The sequence below is a fragment of the Wolffia australiana genome, chromosome 7, assembly GCF_029677425.1.
Source record: "Wolffia australiana isolate 7733 chromosome 7, ASM2967742v1".
Taxonomy (NCBI): Eukaryota; Viridiplantae; Streptophyta; class Magnoliopsida; order Alismatales; family Araceae; genus Wolffia; species Wolffia australiana.
In genome coordinates, this window is record NC_135841.1 from 19,168,818 (window position 1) to 19,187,813 (window position 18,996).

At 41.2% G+C, this 18,996-nt stretch overlaps 4 protein-coding genes across 6 annotated transcripts; 2 read left to right on the forward strand and 2 right to left on the reverse strand.

Annotated features, from left to right (window-relative positions):
• Nucleotides 1–311: 311 nt before the first annotated feature.
• LOC144706100 (aspartyl/glutamyl-tRNA (Asn/Gln) amidotransferase subunit B) lies at nucleotides 312–1,333 on the reverse strand. 2 transcript variants are annotated; one of them, XM_078578996.1, is made up of 2 exons: nucleotides 1,174–1,333; nucleotides 312–696 (listed from the first exon to the last, which is right to left on the reverse strand). In XM_078578996.1, the coding sequence occupies exon 2, from the start codon at nucleotides 664–666 to the stop codon at nucleotides 421–423; it is 246 nt and encodes an 81-aa protein (XP_078435122.1). In that variant the 5' UTR covers nucleotides 667–696; nucleotides 1,174–1,333; the 3' UTR covers nucleotides 312–420. The 2 variants fall into 2 exon arrangements, with proteins under 2 accessions (XP_078435122.1, XP_078435123.1); XM_078578997.1 differs by having other exon boundaries at nucleotides 312–691; nucleotides 1,174–1,324.
• Nucleotides 1,334–4,651: 3,318 nt separating this feature from the next.
• LOC144705872 (uncharacterized) lies at nucleotides 4,652–7,657 on the forward strand. The gene is made up of 4 exons (XM_078578719.1): nucleotides 4,652–4,996; nucleotides 5,629–5,751; nucleotides 6,254–6,472; nucleotides 7,169–7,657. Exons 1-4 carry the CDS (start codon nucleotides 4,847–4,849, stop codon nucleotides 7,538–7,540), a joined length of 864 nt encoding a protein of 287 aa, XP_078434845.1. The 5' UTR covers nucleotides 4,652–4,846; the 3' UTR covers nucleotides 7,541–7,657.
• A 4,583-nt stretch (nucleotides 7,658–12,240) lies between these two features.
• Nucleotides 12,241–17,171, reverse strand: LOC144705302 (IAA-amino acid hydrolase ILR1-like 7). Of its 2 annotated transcripts, XR_013582012.1 has the most exons (6): nucleotides 16,740–17,171; nucleotides 16,500–16,625; nucleotides 14,666–14,953; nucleotides 14,451–14,579; nucleotides 13,065–14,379; nucleotides 12,241–12,965 (listed from the first exon to the last, which is right to left on the reverse strand). XR_013582012.1 is itself a non-coding variant. In XM_078577906.1 (5 exons), the coding sequence occupies exons 1-5, from the start codon at nucleotides 17,076–17,078 to the stop codon at nucleotides 14,008–14,010; spliced, it is 1,254 nt and encodes a 417-aa protein (XP_078434032.1). In that variant the 5' UTR covers nucleotides 17,079–17,171; the 3' UTR covers nucleotides 12,241–14,007. The 2 variants fall into 2 exon arrangements, 1 of the variants encoding a protein (XP_078434032.1); XM_078577906.1 differs by having other exon boundaries at nucleotides 12,241–14,379.
• Nucleotides 12,307–15,007, forward strand: LOC144705301 (Pentatricopeptide repeat (PPR-like) superfamily protein). Its single transcript, XM_078577905.1, has one exon. The coding sequence runs from the start codon at nucleotides 12,307–12,309 to the stop codon at nucleotides 14,002–14,004; it is 1,698 nt and encodes a 565-aa protein (XP_078434031.1). The 3' UTR covers nucleotides 14,005–15,007.
• Nucleotides 17,172–18,996: the final 1,825 nt, after the last annotated feature.

Consider the following 18,996-nt stretch of genomic DNA (forward strand, 5'->3'; position numbering starts at 1 on the left):
ATTCAAACTAACAAGAAGGCAGATAAACCCAAACCCGTTAGGATTTTTTGCTATTTTTTGTTGAAGGGTTTTTACAAGTTTGTTCTCGTAAAATTTTCTTCTCATCCTTTTTCCCATCGCTTCTATTTTCTCTCATATTTTTTCAACATTTCAGTTGGAAGCTGACAGGGAACAAGTAATCCATATATCGATAAATTCAATCCTTCAATAAGCTCCTTCTCTTAAGCAATACCATTTTGAGAGTTATTATCTGATTGAAAGATCATTAACGAAGACAGAAACAGAGAGAGAGACAAACATAGAACAGAATATGCACAAGACGTACCTCAATTTCTTCACTCAACCATTAGAAAAAAACTCTTGGCGTAAACCATATAACAAGAAGAACCATATACTCATGGGGGCAAAAAAAACAGCCGACTAGACCTTTGGAGAATTGACAAGGCGAGCAATCTCAGGATCATCAAGATCAACATCAAGCCAACCCTGCAGCCGCATATACTCGATGTAATGGTCCGGCGGCCTGATTGGCGGTTGATTTTTTACTTTGAAGCCATGAATTCTCTCAAGATCTTGAGCCAGCCACTTTACAAATGCTTTGTCCAGAGGTGGCATTACCCTCACCATAATCTCTTCCTTCTCCTCTTTTGCTGGCTTGTTGCCCATAATTACACCCAGCTCCTTGGTAGGCCTGCTCTGCAATTGAGCAAGAAAAAAAATCCGTTTGTTATTGAAAGATAATCCAATGTGGACAAGAGTAGTGTTCATCATCAAAGAATGCAATCGCTCGATTAAAATATCCAGTCGAAGGACAGGAGAGTAGAGAGACAGACACGGAGAAAGAGAAAAATAAGCAATTACAAAAGGAAGATTCTCCTAGAACAACATGAACGACAGAATGTAATCGCCAGATTATAGATTAAAACATTCAGTTGTATGATACGGAGAAAGCGGAAGAAACTTGAAATAAGAAATCGAAAAATAGGTCGATTGAAAGGAAATACATTCAACCGCCAACTTGAAAATCGATACCGGAGGCAAAAAAAACATACCCCGGCTCGAAAAATTCATCGAATCAGCAGCCTTAGGCGAGAGATACGAAGCAGAAACAAAAACGAACCGTTTTCGAAGAGAATCAAAACAAAAAAATGAAAAACCCACCAATTTTCTTACCCAAATACACCCGGCGGAGATGAAGCAGGACGACCTCAGAGCTGGTACGGAGAGGACGAGGACTGAAACAGAGAAATGGGTCGTTTGGCAGAGGCCATGCGTATCTATGGAGCAGAGCAGACTTCACCAAATGATGACGCGTGTGCTATTTGCATTCACTCGATCTTCTCAAATCGGCACCTTCTCGAGGCGAGAGATATGAAGCAGGGACGCGGACGAGACGATTTTTTCGTCCGGGGCGAAGAAATCGTCCCGTACAATGATACGGACGAATTTCGGGACGAAAATTCGTCCCGGTGACCACCGGACGGGACGGTTTTCGTTCCGTAGGACGAAAAAACCAACCCGTCCGGAGGTCTCTGACGAATCTCGACAAAAACCGCCAGATTCACATCCAACGGTGGAGATGTTGCTACATGGCTTCGCAATGACAATTTGCATGAAAGTACTATATTTTTACGTGCCTGCAAATGGACGCCATTCAGAAATAATTGTACATATGTCCCTTTGCGTTCTATCTCCTCAGTAATTCCTGAAAAATCTTGAAAAAATCTATATTAATATATTAAATACATAAAATAGGTTTTTTCATCCACCTATTTTAGGACAAAAATTCATCCCGGGAGGACTGGATGGGACGAAAAAACGTCCTGGTATGATTAAACGGGACAGTTTTTCTATCGTTGGACTAAAAACCGTCCCGTCCTTCATCGCTGAAATTACTCTGGACGTCGGACGGGATGAAAATTTGTCCTGTCCCGTCCATCGTCCACATCCGGGACGATCCGGAACTATATGCGCAACCATGGTCAGACATGACTGATCGTTATCGGTCATCCCCAGAGCAAAAGAGAAATATAATTGATATCTGGGGTGAAATCTTCACTATTTCATATGCCAATATCAGATTTATTTTTATATGAGCTAACTAACTTAGTAATCTCTATGTTTATTCGTTTGTGATAAACATAGAGATTATTAAATTAGTTAACTTAATAACTCAATTATGTATTTATAATTGAATATATATGTCGGATTCGGAAAAAAACTGATTTCGACGCTGATGTCGGTTTCGGCATCCAGTTCCTAAGATGACGACAGATGCCTGTATCAGCAATGATATCCATGTAGTAGGGATCTTGGACTCATCGTTCGAATGTTTGATTGGATCAAGCAATCGAACGATCGAATCTGAACCCCAATCAGTTAATTTCAGACTCGATCCGAACCCGATTGACGCACAGGGTTCGGATCGGGTTGTTCGAACAGACCCGATGTTCAGATCGAATGTTCGAATTTGATTGGATTCGAACACGATGTTTGAATCGGATCAATTTGAATATTTGAATCCGAACATTGAGTTCTCTTCCCCCCGAGTCATCGATAGTTGACAGTTGACTCGGGCACAAACACGAACAAACCAAACATTTTGATTGGAATATTTGTTCAAACATGATCAAATATTTTGTTCAATCGAAAGATTCGAACCGTTTGGATCGAATCTGTGGTTGATCGCTTGAATCTTTCGATTTGGATTCGAACGATCCATTCCGACGCCCGATCCCTACCATGTAGGATATAAATTCTATAACAGCTTGTTATAGAAAAAGGCTGGATGTTTGATTCCCCTTAATGCGGATGCAACAGTGGCTCAATGATGATTGAACGGGGGGAGAGAGGGAGAGAGCTTGAGACAGGGAGGAAGTCATTTTCGTCATTTATGTAATTACTGATGAAATTACTGATGGAATAGTGATTATGACCAAATGTAGATGGATGAATTGATGACTGAATTGATGGTCATTGATAATCACAAATAACATGCTATTGTTAATAGTAATTACATATATTTTATGTGCTCATTCTCATTGAAACGATCATAAATTTGAGTCATTAGTACTTTAATGAATTATTAAAAATGTAAAATGAATTTCTAAATTTTTTCTTGATTTTATCATTTTTAACATAATTTTATGGCTTTTATTTCACGAATAAAATAATTTTATAAGTCAGAAAATATATATTTAGATTCACTGTTTTAGAGTGATATTCTGGTTTTTGTGAATCCTGATGGAACTTTGTCACGCTAAATTCATAAACAAAATAAATTTTATGAGTTAAAAATATAAATTTGAATCCATTTAAGTATTTTAATGACTTTTTTACTTTTCTACGTCTTGCTAGAATTAAGTGCCATGTGGGCAATTTGCCGAATGCATCGAAGGAAAGAGAAAATCGAATGACTAAGATATCAACAAATTCTAATGATGACATCTAACACTCCAGAATGAGTATCAGGAGGAAATCTTGGGGTTAGTTCCATCTTTACCTACTCTATCGATCCACCATCTTGGATCAATAAATAGAAACACACATCCTTGTAAAAAAAGTAGCCTTGGATTTTGTTTCTGATTATAATCGATAGAGTGATTTGCTCATTCAAAATCTTGTTTGGGTCCTTTTTTGCATTTAAAAAATGGAGTGACATTCAGATCAAGACACGTGAATAAAACACCGCTCATTCCATTGTGTGCATCACAACAAACTTAATGTGATCATAGTCTTTTATTTAGTCACATCTTCGTCCTTTTTTGGTACGTTAATCCACTATTGATAGCCTAATATTTAGTTAATCCGCTCCACTCCACCCCTGCCATTATAGTTTAGGGACGCGGACAGGACAATTTTTTCATCCCGAGACGAAAAAATTATCACGTCCAAGGGCATGGATGAAATTCGAGATGAAAATTTGTCCCAGGGATCACCGGATGTGACGGTTTTTGTCCCGTGGAACAAAAAAACTGTCCGTCCAAAGGTCTCGGACGATGGACGGACGAGTGTGGACGAAAAACTGTCGGATTCACATCCGATGGTTGAGATGTAGCCACGTGGCCTTGCTATGACAATTTGCATCAAAGTCCCTGTATTTTTTTGCGCATGCAAACTGACGTCCCTCAGAAATAATTGTACATATGTCCATTTGGATTCTCTATCCTCCATATTTCTCTAAAAAAACTTAGAAAAATCTATATTAATATATTAAAAATATCAAATGGTTTTTTTTCGTCCGGAACGAGGGACGGGACTGTTTTTTCCCCGGACGAGACTAAAATTCGTCCTGGGAGAACTGGACATGACAGTTTCGTTCAGTCGGACGAAAATTCGTCCCGTCCTTCGTCCTACGCTGAATCAGGACGTCGAACGGGACGAAATTCATCCCGTCCCGTCCATCGTTCACGTCCGGGACGATCCTGCCATTGTTACCAACTATCACCATGCTCTCCCAAAACGCATGGTATTTTACAAAGAATTAATTAGTATTTCCAATTATAAATTCCTTATAAATTCCCAATATTCATTTAGAATTGATCTATCTATCTATCTATCTATCTATGTAGAAATCTATCTAATTATATATGTTATCTAATCTCTCTCTCTCTCTCTCCATTTCTTATAAACTAAGTTTAAGAAGTTATGTAATTTGAAACTCGATCGTTGTTCTGTTCTGCAAGGAGGGGATTCGAAGGTCGTCTTCGTCGGAGGAGGAACGCCCCAGATTAGGGCTAGATCGCAGGATTGGATTCCGATTTGCTGCTCTGGTTGTTCGAATTCATCAACGATTTGCGGTGGATCCATCTATACCTAGTTTACTTGCGAAGACGAAGGCTTGAGAATGAGTGGATATGGTCTGCAGCTAAGGAAGAAGCCAGTGGGCGCCAGGCCCGTCCTCCCTCCACCGGCTCCTGGCTTCGGGGACGAGGATGACGATGATGTTGAGAAGGAAATCGCCCGCCAGGCCGCCACGAAACGATCCAAGAAAGAGGTGAACAAGTTTTCAAATTTTCAGCGAGACTGTTTAATTTCTCGTGTTATATCAAAAAAATTGAGGAATTTAGGGGTTTTTGTGTATCGAATCTTCCGTGGAATTTAGTTTTTTGCAACAAATGGTTTAGAATTTTCGAGAGGATGTATGAAAGAACAGAACTGGCGTGTCGCCATGATTTGGTTTATTTCAAGGTTCAGATTACAAGCAGTGCCGTTTCAAAGCAGACGTATCAATTCGGATCATGGACTGAATAATACCATTTTTTTTAATATTCATAACCGCGCAATTCCCCCGAAGTATTCGACTTCCTATCCATTGCCTTAATCAATTCGGCTCCATACTAAAGTTTAGCTATTTTTTCTCGAGAAATGGCCTAATTTGGACTTCATGTCTTGCCATTCGCCTCTACTTTAGTGGTTTCCTCGTTTTGTTTTGATCATTGGTCAGAGATAGAAAGGGATTTAATGAAATTTTACTGTTTTCTGTGAGATTAAATTTAATTCTCTGTTTGAGTACACATCAACTCAGTAAGCAATACTCATCTGGTTTATCCTTATTTTCTGATTTGAAATGGCACATCAAGGCATTATTATATTCTTACATTCTGTAATATTTTTTTATTTTTGAAGACGGAAGCCATGCACAAGAAGGCTTTGGAGGAGGATTCCTCAATTTTCGACTACGATGGGGCTTATGACAAGTTCAAAGAAGAGACTGCTCGTCCCCTTGCTCAGGATAAAACAGAGCGAAAGGTACGCAATTGCTCGTTGTGTGTGCTATTTCATAAAATTTCCGCAAGTAAAATGTCATCGTCATAGAATTAAGTTTTGTTGTCTTCTCAATTTAACTCTTAAGAAAATCTCTTTCAGCGAAAGAAAAGACAGCAAAATGTGATTTCTGAGCCCCCTTTTCTTTCTCACATTTTGGTCGCAGGGTTTTGTGCAGGGAGATTTTATTTCGTTGCTCATCTATTTCGTTTCCTCTTTTACATTCTTGCAGTCTCTTCGTATGGCATGAGATTAATAAATACAAATAGACATTCTGGGGTTGCATAAAACGATTCACAAAAATAGTACGCAGAAATTGTGATTTTGTATGTTTTAATTACCTTTTTTTTAACCTAAACAGTCCTCAGAGGCATTGTTCCCTGATGCTTTTTTCGTACCTTAATCTTTATTTGATTGCCATTTTTTATTGGTTTATTATCATTAAGAGGTTCTATTGGGATGATTTTCATGCTTCGTTCATATGCAGCCAAAGTATATATTGAAGCTGATTGAGAAAGCCAAAGAACGGGAGCGAGAGCATGAAATCATCTACGAAAAGAAGTTGCTCAAGGAGAGGAGCAAAGATGATCACCTTTTTGCTGACAAAGAGAAGTTTGTCACATCAGCTTACAAGAAGAAGCTCGCTGAGCAAGCCAAATGGTTGGAAGAGGAGCGTCTGCGTGAACTTCGCGAGGCCAAAGCTGATGTAAGCTCCTCAAATTCACTCTGAATTCCTGCAAAAAATTATGTTTTCGTTCATACATTAAAATATGTTATACCTGAAAAGATCCGACCTTTTAGAAATAATTCCAAATATCGTTACATCTATTGCCCAGAGTTTCGCTTTTTCCTGTCTGACGCATGATCGAGTTGCACCATATTTCAGTTTTCTCACGATTATATTAATTATCTTTCGTCAGCATTGAAATTTTTACGTCCTATTATAAGTAGGGCCTTAATAAAGATGATTTCAAAAATTTTACTCTCAGAATAGCTTCTTTCTAAGACTTCTCGCTCTTGTTGCATATTAATTTTTCTGTTCCTTTGCTACACTTGCGTTCTATTTAAAACCACCGGTTTTAAAAGACGATTCCTATTTCTTTACACCTCTCATCCAGCATTTCATTTTTTTCTGGATTTAATTCTTGATCTTGGGACACCAGAGATATCTTTTTTCCCAAAATAAGGATAAATTAATTCTGTTCATCGCTTTCATTTTCGGTTTACTTTCAAAGTTCCGACCAATTCAAATATGGTTCTGAATATCCCTGCATCACTAACCTCATTTTTCATTTATTTTCTATGTTTAATTCATGTTCTTGAGACACCTGATCTTTCAGTGTTTTCCATCCCAGCCCTTGCCACTAACAAATAAGTGATTGATTTATCTTTAACTTTGCAGGTAACGAAGGGTGATCTGAGCGATTTCTACTTCAATTTGAGCAAAAATGTAGCATTTGGAGCCGAAGGATCAGAACCCAAGAAGCAGCCCGAGGCGGCTGAGCTGGCGCCCAAGACGGCAGCAGAGGTGCAGCTGCCCAGGGGAGAAACCAGCCGCCCCGGCTCTTCCCCTGGTGGGGCCACCATTTCTCGTCCGCCAGGACCATCGGAGCTGCCACCTCCGCCACCGCCACCGGCAGTGGCAGTGGCAGAGACGTCGGCGGCAGAGGAGCCGCCGCCGGCGGAGCGATACAAGAGAACAGAGGATGCTGTGGCCGCTGCCAGAGAACGCTACCTTGCTCGAAAGAGGTCCCGGGGCCAAGAGCTACTTTGATTTTGGGGACAAATATGCAAATAACTTGTTCCAGTGTTTATTGGCAAACTAGGAAGTCAGCAAATATGAATTTCTGTCACCAAAATTTCTGTCAGAGAGATATAGCTTTTATGAGTATTTTCAAAGCAAATATGAATAGTAATCTACCTCCAATAGTCGACAGAGAGTAGACATGGTTGTTCTGTTCTGTTCATTTGAAACAAACAAAAAATTCGCAAAAAGAACCGCACAGGGCATTGTTCTTTGTTCTGTTCTTTAAAAAAAAAACAAACAAAATTTGCACACTCTCACAAAACAAGAACAAAATTAGTGCAAAGCGAACAAAAGAACCGCACACGGGTCTGTGCGATGTTCTGTTCGAATTCGTTTATGTTTTGTTTGAAAAACTGAACAGAACAAACAATTCACACAAATTCGCACAAAAAAAATAGAACGACCACGTCTAACAGAGAGACGTCTAAAGGACAGCTTGAAGCTACTGGATATGCCCATAAATCATCACATATCAAACCAAATCAACTCTCTTAGAATTTTCTTGATCTCCCTTCTGCTGACTTCAACATGGAAAACTTTTGCCATTTGCTTGTGGGTATTTGGGCATAGTCATTTGAAGGTGAACACCTTAATAATTCACCAAATCCTACCAGTGGATATTGTCAAAGTGTGTTCCTCCATCATTGATTATTTCTTGTAGTCATCCGAATCTAGATATAGTAGGCAATAAATCCAACTATGACTGCATGGTCATTGATCCTTGTGGGAATAACTTCTACCTACTTTGAGAAATAACTAGCAGAAATGAGACTGTACTCGTAGATATTTTATACAGTAAATCGATACTTAAAATCTTTGCCCCACAAGTAAAAAGTTTCAACTTCACGGATGGGCTACAAGATCATCTCGTCTCTCTTGGATGACATGCCAAGAATCTATTTTAGAAAATATGATCATCCATGAAGATACTTGGCCTCTAAAATCCACTCATGAGAATCGTATCTATTTTCATTGAATCAAAATGATTTCCATAAGATCATGAGTCACACATAGTCTGAAAAAAAAATTGTTCCTCTTCAAGCATTCATATTGGAAGTGTGCCATTCACTCTTTGATGAAGCAGATTAGACTTTTCCAAAAAGTAGAATTTAAGTTGACGACATATTCTTCTAGTGTGTCCATTTTATATTTCACTTCAGGGTTGCACCCTAAATAGTAAAGCAATGCTCTTTTGTGAGTTTTTTAGTGATCCATTAACTGCAAATATTGAACATATGATAGTGTTCGGACAACAAGTACTCACCACCCTATTATTCAAAAAAATTATCTAAATTTGGATAAGGAAAAAAATCCATAAAATAATCCTAGGTTTTGATTCCTTATAATTCAAAAGTATTTTCAATTCTGAATGATCGATAGAGCTAATAATATCACTTCATTAAATGTAAAATCAAACTTTTTATGCTCGAAGATGATTACTAGTCGGTCTTTATATATCAGCTAAGGTATTGTAGATATAGTATATCATCGTAGATGTTTCTCTAGTCCTTAACCCAGACGTCTCCAAAAGCAAAGTTAGATGCATCTCTTATAATCTCATATACTAAATACAAGGTATGAACTTTTAAAATCAGTGTCTCGCTCAAGTATTTATTGAATGTTTGGAATGCCTATCTTGCAATATTTACAATGAAATATTTGAATTTCATTCCAAAATAATACGTCCAAGATTTTAAAAAAGATATAACACAAAATTTTGTCAAAATATGACATGTTCTAGAAAATCTTAGAGTTAACAATATCAGATCTTTCCCTCTTCTCTTTTCCCCTGAATGTTCTTTCTTTATCTTCTTCTTTCAACTTCTACCTTCCTCTTAATCAACATGAATCAATACACGAATAGAAAATAAAGCCAAATGTACCGGGAATGGAGAATCGATCCTTGATTCTTCCTCTTCCCTTGGTTGCCTTGTGAGAGATGATCTCAATTGGAGCAAAAGCTTGAAGGTTTTCTCTATCCTTCTTGGGATATCTTTCTTGCAGAGAGAGTGGTTGTGGAGAGACCTTTCAACTTCAAACTAGGGATAAAAGAAGGGATGCTCTTCCCCTTTAAGAGAGAGTCGGTGGCTGCATTAAATGCACACAACTTTTGAATTAAAGTGAAAAGACTTACTTTTCGTGCCATTTTCTTTCTCTTACTAGTACAACTTGGTGAAAAGGAATTTTTGGGACTTCCAGATAACATATAACCTCCATAAAATTACATCATATGGTTCAGCTAAAGAGGACAATAAATATTATAAAATAAAGACTAGGTAGTATAGTCAACTGTCAACATTCTCGAACACTTGTCATAAAATTATGAAAAACTATTTCAAGACATTTTTTAAAAAATTTCTCAATTTTTATTTACGACTGCCTTTTATTCTATCCCTATGAAAATAAACAAATGTATGTATGGTTGACTCAAAAATGAGACGCAGAAATTAATTGATATTTGATCTGCACCAATGTGCTACATGTCTATTCATTTAATTCTGTAATTATATTCCTTGAACTCGTAATTCATATTAGCAAAAATTCTATTTTAAAATCAAACACTGATTCGATGTAAATTTTCCTGTAGAAAATATTCAACTCAATCAGTCAAGGTTACCCATGAATAGAAGCGATATCGTGGTTGATGTGCTGATATTGGTATGGATAGTGAATCACATATCAAAAAGGGAAAATGTGACATCTGCGTTTACCTATATCCAGATATCAGATGATAATATCAGATGTCGGTTGTTACAGTACTGATATTTGATATCAATATTCCTCCCAATATCAGCATCTGCCCTCGTCTAGAGGGTTTGGAAGCCAGTATTGGATATTGATTGCAAATATTGGTTTTTCTGATATCTGGCTTAATATTTTCATATAAGTACAATAAAAACAAATATCAAAGTTCAAATGGTAATACATGACTTAATAAGCATTGTTATGTTTAGTTTAATGGCAAGCATCCTAAATGGGCTTAAAATTAATTAGCTTAAAAATCTGTAAATGTATAAACTAAATCATTATTGATCTCTAGTTAACTCTATAAATAATAGTAATAGTTAGTTACCTAATAAGGTTGTTTCCCTCACAGAATCTGTCATACAACAGCTTGAATGAGTTGGTGGATGACGATCACTATAAACATTGACTTGACAGAAAATGCAAAACAACCATTGAAAATGGAGGCTAGACTTTTCACAGTAAGAGTCAACATGGAGACAGTGTATTAGTGTAGCTCAGCCCACACACAGCCCACGCTCGAGCATGTATTAGTGTTGCTCTCAAGGTTCAAGAAGGACCAGTCTCTCACTACATTACAAATAGAAACTCATCATGCAAGACTACATATGAAATTCAAAATTATGCTTGCACAACATTTCACAAACTTTCTCCTCGTGGGAAAAAGTTGGTTTACAAAAAAACATGCCAATATCCAGATGGGATCCTAACACTGATATTGGTTTCCAATTTCCTGACATCAAATTCCGATATCTGGTACCGTCATCCACCACCGTCCACACCCCTTCAGTTTCCATCTCAATATCCAATATCAACGACACTACCCATATCCAGTGGATATTAGATACCATCATATCATGCCATCTTGCTTTTCTTTGATATCAGATTGTCCAATATCAGATAAAAGGATGGCAACTATAGTGTAGCGACGCGGACGTGATGATTTTTTCATCCTGGGAAGAAAAAATTTCCCGTCTGCCAGATTGGACGAAAGCCAGGACGGAAATTTGTCTCGGGATGAATGGACGGGACGGTTTTCGAATCGTCGGACGAAAAAACCTGTCCCGTCCGGAGGTCTGGGATGCTGGATGATAAGGGATGGACAAATACCCGCAGATTCGCTTCCGAAGGTTGAGATCTTGCCACGTGGCATCGGTTAATTAATTCCTTGACATTTTGCATCAAAGGCCCTGTTTTTTTTCGCGCTCGCAAACTGACACCACCCAAAAGTAATTGTACATCTGTCCCTCTGTTTTTTCTCTCCTCCATATTTCCCCAAAAAACTTAGAAATGTGCATTAAAATTTTTAACATGATTTTTTTTTGTCCGGGAACATGGGACGGGACAGTTTTTTCTTCGAACGGGACGAAACTGGCTGAGTCGGGACGCGGATAGGATGATTTTTTTGCCTTGGGACAAAAAAATCTCTTTCAGTCCCTGATCTATACCTTTAAGTCCCTCGTGTGAATAGATACGGGATCCAGATTTGCCCGGGCAAAGACGAATTCTGGGACGGAAATTCGTCCTGGGGACCACCGGACGGGATGGTTTTCGTCCCGTGGGACAAAAAATCGTCCGCCCGGCGGATGGACGAATCTGGATGGAAAACCGCCGGATTCACATCCACGGTTGAGATGTTGCCACGTGGCCTCGCGAGGACAATTTATAATATATTATAATATATTAAAAATATATAATGTATTTTCTCGTCCGGGACGAATTTCGGGATGAAAATTTGTCCAAGGACTGGACGGGACGAAAAATCGTCGCAGGATTATTGAACGGGACGGTTTTTTTGTCCCCGGACGAAAAACCGTCCCGTCCTTCGTCACTACAATAACATGGGACGTAGGACGGAACGAATTTCGTCCCAAACCGTCCACGTCCCGTCCGCGTCCCTGCACTATACTTAAAGGCCTATCTCCTTCAAAGGCTCTTTATATTAACTCCTCCCTCGCTTCCCTGCTACAAACTCTAAGGCATGCTCTATGAGCGTAGCAACAACACGGCAGGCAGCCACCGCCGCAGCTTCCTTCGCCTCCAGCCGCGAGCGTCTTCTCGCGAGGCTCGTAGACGCTTGCCGAAGCAGCGATCATCTCCTTCAGATTCACGCCCAAATCGTTCGACAAGGTCTAGAACAGCGCCAGATCGTCGTATCCCGCCTCCTCTGCCGCTGCGGCGCTCTCTCCCTACCCATCTCGCACGCCCGCGAGGTGTTCGACCGCGTATCCGCCCCCAATCTCTGCCTCTGGAACACGCTCCTCAAGCTCCACGCCGAGAGCTCGCCCTTATCCTGCGCGCTGGATTGCTTCAAATCGATTCAGAGGAGAGCGGAGGTCCGGCCCGATGCCTTCACCTTCCCCCCAATCTTCAAGGCCTGCTCCGCCGTGGGCGAACGAAGAACCGGCGCGGCCCTCCATGGAACGGTCTTCCGTCTTGGGCTTGAGGCTGATCTGTTCGTAGGTACTGCCTTGATCGATTTCCACGGGAAATGCGGTGATATTCTCTCCGCCGGGAAGCTCTTCTCTGCGATGAAATCCCCCAATGTGGTGTCGTGGACGGCCATGATCGGTGCGCTCTTGATCGATCGCGATTTGGTTTCTGCCCGGAAGCTGTTCGATGAAATCCCTCAGAAGAATTCAACCACCTGGAACGTGATGATTGATGGCTGCATCAAGCTGGGTGATCTGCGGGTTGCCCGTCAGCTGTTCGATGAAATGCCTGAGAGAGGTGTGGTTGCGTTTACCTCCCTCATCGACGGGTACGCCAAGGCCGGCGACATGGCCGCCGCCGGCCTCCTCTTCAGGAGCATGAATGTAAAGGATTTCTTCTCCTGGTCGGCCATGATCTCCGGGTACTCTCAGAACGGCCAGCCCGGCGCCGCCATTAGAACCTTCCTCGACATGCTACGCCGATCCGAGGAGGTGAAGCCTGACGCCCACGTCGTCGTCGGGCTGCTCTCTGCATGCACACAGCTGGGTTGCCTCAGTCTAGCAAGGTGGGCCGATTCCATGGCGTCTCGGTTCCTTCAGGCCGATCCCCGGAGACGGCGGCGTCCGCACTTGACGTCGGCGCTCATCGACATGAACGCCAAGTGTGGGAACCTTGAGAGGGCAGTCACCCTGTTTGATGAATTGCCTGAGAGAACCCTCCTCAACTTCTGTTCCATGATGCAGGGCTACTCCTTCCACGGCCACGGCGCGGCGGCGGTGCGGCTTTTCGAGCGGCTTCAGGCAGAGGGGCTGACCCCAGACGCCGTCACCTTCACGGTGGTGCTCGCCGTCTGCAATTACTCCGGCCTGACGGAACAGGGCCGGCGGTTCTTCTCCCAGATGAAGGACAAGTTCCTCATCTCGCCGTCGGCTGATCATTATGCTTGCATGGTGGACATGTTGGCAAAGGCAGGCAGCTTGAGGGAGGCATATGAGCTGGTTCTGTGCATGAAGGAGGAGGCTCATGGCGGAGTGTGGGGCGCATTCCTTCGCGGTTGCTGCGTCTTCGGTGAGGTGAAGCTCGGGGAGATAGCCGCAGAGAAGCTCTTCGAGCTTGAGCCCGGCAATGGCGGCAATTATGTCCTCCTCTCCAACATCTACGCCGCCGCTGACCGGTGGGAGGATGTTTTCAAGGTGAGGAGGAGGATGAGAGAGCAGGGGATAAGGAAGGTCCCTGGATGCAGCTGGGTTTGATTATCATGGCAGAGTCTGGGAATTCAAGAAGGCGGCGGCGACGGTGGCGTGGAGGGCAGCGCCGACGGGTAGCACGGAGTCGTCGAAGAAGAACAAGGGGGAGTGGAGAGGATGAACTGCCCCCAAGGTCTGGTTCTTCGTGCCGAGCCAAAAGATGGCGCTTGGGATCTTCTGAGAGTAGAAGCCAAAGTCCTCTGCTGCCATGACAGGCTCAGCAAGGAGGACCTTGTCTCCGCCGAGCAGCTCCTCACCGACTCGCCTGGCGAGCTCATACACTGACGGGTCATTGACCGTGGCAGGATAAGGTCTCCTCTCTTTCTCCATGAATGTCACAGAGGCCCTGCAGCTGTAGACTGCGGCTTGCATCTCTATCACCTGGGTAATTGTGAATTGCTCTCTGCTTAGGCCAGCCCAGAGGAAAAAGGAGAATTGGGGGAGGAGTAGACCTCTCTGATTCGTCTGGAGAGGGTGGCGAGCCCGTCGTCGGTCAGGCTCCTGAAGGTGCCGCCCAGGGTCACAGAATGTGGAACCATGTCCAGAGCTTCTCCCCCTCTGACAAGCGTTACAGAGACAACCTGAGGATGAAGTGAGAGAAACCCATGAAGGAATTGGATGGTGAGAAGAAGCCCAACAGAGAAAGATGAGATTTTGGGAGGCTTACATGGGATTGCAGCGGGTTGGATTCCCGGGAGATGAGGCCTTGGAGAGAGAGAATGGCGAGGGAGGCCACCAGTACTGCATCGCTGCCGGTTCCGGCGATGACCGCCATGAATCTTGCAGAGGCGGCGAGGGAAACTCCGGGCCTGGCGGCGAGGGTGCCGGAGGGTGTCCCGGGGTCTACGTGCAGTCCAAACATGGCTCTGGTTTTCTCCAGGGTGCCTTCTTGGAGGACGTGGTATGCGCCGCCAAATCCCTCTTCTGCAGGCTGGAAGACAAGCTTCACCCTGCCCTGTTTTTGGAAATCAGATGGAAACATAGAATGGAGCACATTTTCATTCGCACCTATTTTTGGAAACCATAATATCACAGATAATGAAGCACAACTTCAGTCTCCCCTGTTTTTTTTTTAAACAGAGGAGGAAGACAAAAAATGTAGCACAGCTTTAGTCTCCCCTGTTTTTTTTTTCTTAAACAGAGGAGGAAGACAGAAAATGAAGCACAGCTTCAGTCTCCCTTGTTTTTTTAGAAAATGAAGCACAACTTCACTCTCCCCTATTTTTGGAAAACATGATAATAAAGAAGATAAAGCACAGCTTCACCCTCCCCTATTTTCGAAAACATCATAACACAGAAAAATGAAGCCGCTTCACCCTCCCTTAATTTGGGAAGCAGAGGGAGCTGATACGAACCTTGATCTAGGTTCGTATCAGAAGGGGATTGGAGGACGAGGCGAGGTAGAAGTTCCCGGGGTAGAGAGGAGAACGGGAATGGTCAGGGGAAGGCCGAGCTGAGGGGGGTAGGGATCGGCCGGGGACGAGCCGCCTGAAGACGAGGTGAAGTGGAGACGATCGCAAGGACGGGGATCGTAGAAGGGGAGAGAGAAACCAGACCTAGACGAGGAGAGGGGCAGGACAAGAACACTTCTTCTAACTTCTTCGCTGCCCTCCTAAAGGGAGGGCATCCCTATTTAATGGAAATACACAGTCGCCAAATGACTGAAATACCCCTATGGGCTAACATGACAAAACTACCCCTAGATAGGTTGAGGATCCTCCCAAGGATCCTATCAGGAACACAGAAAATGAAACAACTGAGAAAGGAGGAACACAGAAAATGAAGCACATCTTCACTCTTCCCTTTTTGAAAAACGGAGATAGAACACAAAAAAATGAAGCACAGCTTCACTCTCCCCTGTTTTCTTAGAAAACAGAGGAGAATCATAGAAAATGAAGCACATCTTCCCTCACCCCTTTTTGAAAAACGGAGATAGAACACAAAAAAATAAAGCACAGCTTCACTTTCCCCTGTTTTCTTGGAAAACAGAGGAGAATCATAGAAAATGAAGCACATCTTCCCTCACCCTTTTTGAAAAACGGAGATAGAACACAAAAAAATGAAGCACAGCTTCACTCTCCCCTGTTTTCTTGGAAAACAGAGGAGAATCATAGAAAATGAAGCACATCTTCCCTCACCCCTTTTTGAAAAACGGAGATGGAACACAAAAAAATGAAGCACAGCTTCACTCTCCCCTGTTTTCTTGGAAAACAGAGGAGAATCATAGAAAATGAAGCACATCTTCCCTCACCCCTTTTTGATAAACGGAGATCGAACACAAAAAAATGAAGCAGAGCTTCACTCTCATCTGTTTTTTGCAAAAAAAAATGATGAAATACACAAAATTGAACCACATCTTCTCTCTCCCAATTGTGTTGGGAAAACAGCGGAGGAACACAGAAAAAGAAGAACATCTCCACTCTTCTCAGTTTCCTAGAAAACAGAGAAGGATCACAGAAAAAATAAACGAAGCTCTATCAATGGCTTGGAGGGCTACCAACCTTAAGATCTTTCCTCCGGTCCTGGAGCAATTTAGCAGCGCCCAGGAGCATCGTGACATGCGCATCATGGCCACAAGCGTGCATCTTACCCTTGTTCATGCTTCTATGCTCCCACTCCACCTTCTCCTGCTCACAAGAAAGAACCTCATTGTGGGAATTTCAACAAACACCTAGTGGGCAATCCCCTCGAACCCAATTGAATTCGCCTGCAACGGGGAAGAGACGAAGGGGATGAAGAACCTCGAGAGGAAGGGCGTCCATATCAGCCCTAAGGGCGACCTCGGGCTCGCCTTCTCCAATGGTGGCGACTACGCCGGTCCGAGCCACGGGCCAGGAGAAGGCCACGCCGAGGTCCATCAGCTCTCTCCTGATGAGCTCGCTCGTGGCGTGTTCCTCGAAGGCGAGCTCCGGAAACTGGTGAATTCTCCTCCTCAGCTTAATCATCCAATCCAAGAACTCCGGCTCGCTCGCTTGATCGAGAAGCTGCCGGGCGAGCGCCGACGAGGAAGCTCCGCGAGTTCTTGCGATTGACGCGGCGAAGAACAGCGCGAGGAGGAGGCGCGAGAGGAAGAACGCCATGGAAGAAGCTGCACCTCTCGTGAATCAATCGTTTCTTGGAGTGGAATTGGTTGATTTGTAGAAGGAGATGACGAATCAAGGAAGATGAACTAGTTCTATCTGGAAAGACAAGTACTTGGTAATATTTTAAAGCTTTTATTTAATTGTTGGATGGCTGACTAACTTTTGGCGATAAAATTGTTGGATGGCTGAATAACTTTATCATTGCTTAAAAATTAATATGTTTTGTGGAATATTGATTGGAAAATAAATCTGCAAGTAGAGAAGGTCGTAGCACAGATTCCCACAAAATTGGTATTTTTGGATTCCGCCTTTAGAATCTTTTTATTGCATATTTACGCCTGCAACACCGGACCAAGAGCTGTTTTGAGGGTATGGTTGCCACATCAATTTAAGAAAAGTCCCTTCGACTTTAGGACTTGCTTGGAAAATCTTATAATCCTTATAATTGTACCCGTTTTCTATTTAAAAAATCATTTCTTCCTCAAATAAATTCCCAAAAAATTGATAAAATTCTAGAAAATTCATAACTTCGTCTCCACATTAATTATTATTAAATTAAGTATTTAAAGCTGCCATTTTCATTTAAAGAGAGTTATTCCAGGCTTAAATAAATTTCATAAAATTCATGAATTGACAGGTAAATATGGAAAAATCAGGATGCACTTGGAATAACAATTAAGATTTAAATATATTATAAAAACCCAATTTTAAACTATTTAAATGGAAAAACTGAGCTAATTACATAAATTAAACAACAAATGATAACATTCATCAATTCCAGGTTTATTAAAAAAATTCTCGTGTTTATGATTCCATGACTAAAATATTTATTCTTATACAGTAAATATTTACTGGTTTAATTGCCTTCACTAGTTTTTTATTATTATACAGAATTGTTTCATGTTCTATCAGTAATTTTTTATAACTATGAAATTTTCACAATAAAAATAGTTTATCGTCCTTAGGTATCTACTCGATATTCATTCGGAATAAATTATTCATTATTATATACAGTAAATATTTAATGTTTTGACTTCCCTCTCTACTTTTTTATTATTATACAGTAAATATTTCATGTTCCATGAGTAAATTTTTTATAACTATGAAATTGTCACAATAAAAATAGTTTATTGTCATTAGGTACCTACTCGACAATTATTTGGAATAAATTATTTATTACTACATACACTAAATATTTAATGGTTTAATTGCCCTCACTACTTTTTTATTATTATACAGTAACTATTTCATGTTCCATGATTAATTTTTTATAACTATAAAATTTTCACAATGAAAATAGTTTATCGTCATTATTATACACAGTAAATATTTAATGGTTTGACTGCCCTCACTACTTTTTTATTATTATACAGAAAATATTTCATGTTCCATGAGTAAATTTTTTATAACTATGAAATTGTCACAATAAAAATAGTTTATCGTCATTAGGTATCTACTCGACAATTATTCGAAATAAATTATTTATTACTATGAAATTAACATTTACCAATTAGGTGATAATAATAACAGTTTATTGTCATCAGATTTGTGGACAGTAATAGTAGATTATTTATAAGTATTTAATATTTAAAATGAACATTTGTTTAAGTCAGTCCTCTTAATTTAACTAATTGACATAAATAAATATCTTAAGATTTACTTGAAGTATAAATGCCACAACTAGTTTCAATACATAAACAAATTTATAAATGGTTCAACAAGTTGAAGGAAAAAGAAATGAGCATAGTGAATACTCGGGTCTTCGTCACTGTCTTCACTTATTTGTTTGATATCATTGTCGTCATCGTCATCCGCTTGCCACCAACACTTGAGTGTCATTAGTAATTTGATGCTCTCTACTATCAACGTGGTATGCTTGTAGTTGATGACGATACGACCGATGGAGAAGAATCTT

Coding starts and splice junctions, on each gene's coding strand:
- LOC144706100 (XM_078578996.1), bottom strand. CDS start 666: ATGGGCAACAAGCCAGCAAAAGAGGAGAAGGAAGAGATTATGGTGAGG.
- LOC144705301 (XM_078577905.1), top strand. CDS start 12,307: ATGAGCGTAGCAACAACACGGCAGGCAGCCACCGCCGCAGCTTCCTTC.
- LOC144705872 (XM_078578719.1), top strand. CDS start 4,847: ATGAGTGGATATGGTCTGCAGCTAAGGAAGAAGCCAGTGGGCGCCAGG. Junction 5,752..6,253: donor AGGATAAAACAGAGCGAAAG/GTACGCAATTGC, acceptor GTTCATATGCAG/CCAAAGTATATATTGAAGCT. Junction 6,473..7,168: donor TTCGCGAGGCCAAAGCTGAT/GTAAGCTCCTCA, acceptor TTAACTTTGCAG/GTAACGAAGGGTGATCTGAG.
- LOC144705302 (XM_078577906.1), bottom strand. CDS start 17,078: ATGGCGTTCTTCCTCTCGCGCCTCCTCCTCGCGCTGTTCTTCGCCGCG. Junction 14,954..16,499: donor ACCGGAGGAAAGATCTTAAG/GTTGGTAGCCCT, acceptor TTCCAAAAACAG/GGCAGGGTGAAGCTTGTCTT. Junction 14,580..14,665: donor CCAACCCGCTGCAATCCCAT/GTAAGCCTCCCA, acceptor CTTCATCCTCAG/GTTGTCTCTGTAACGCTTGT.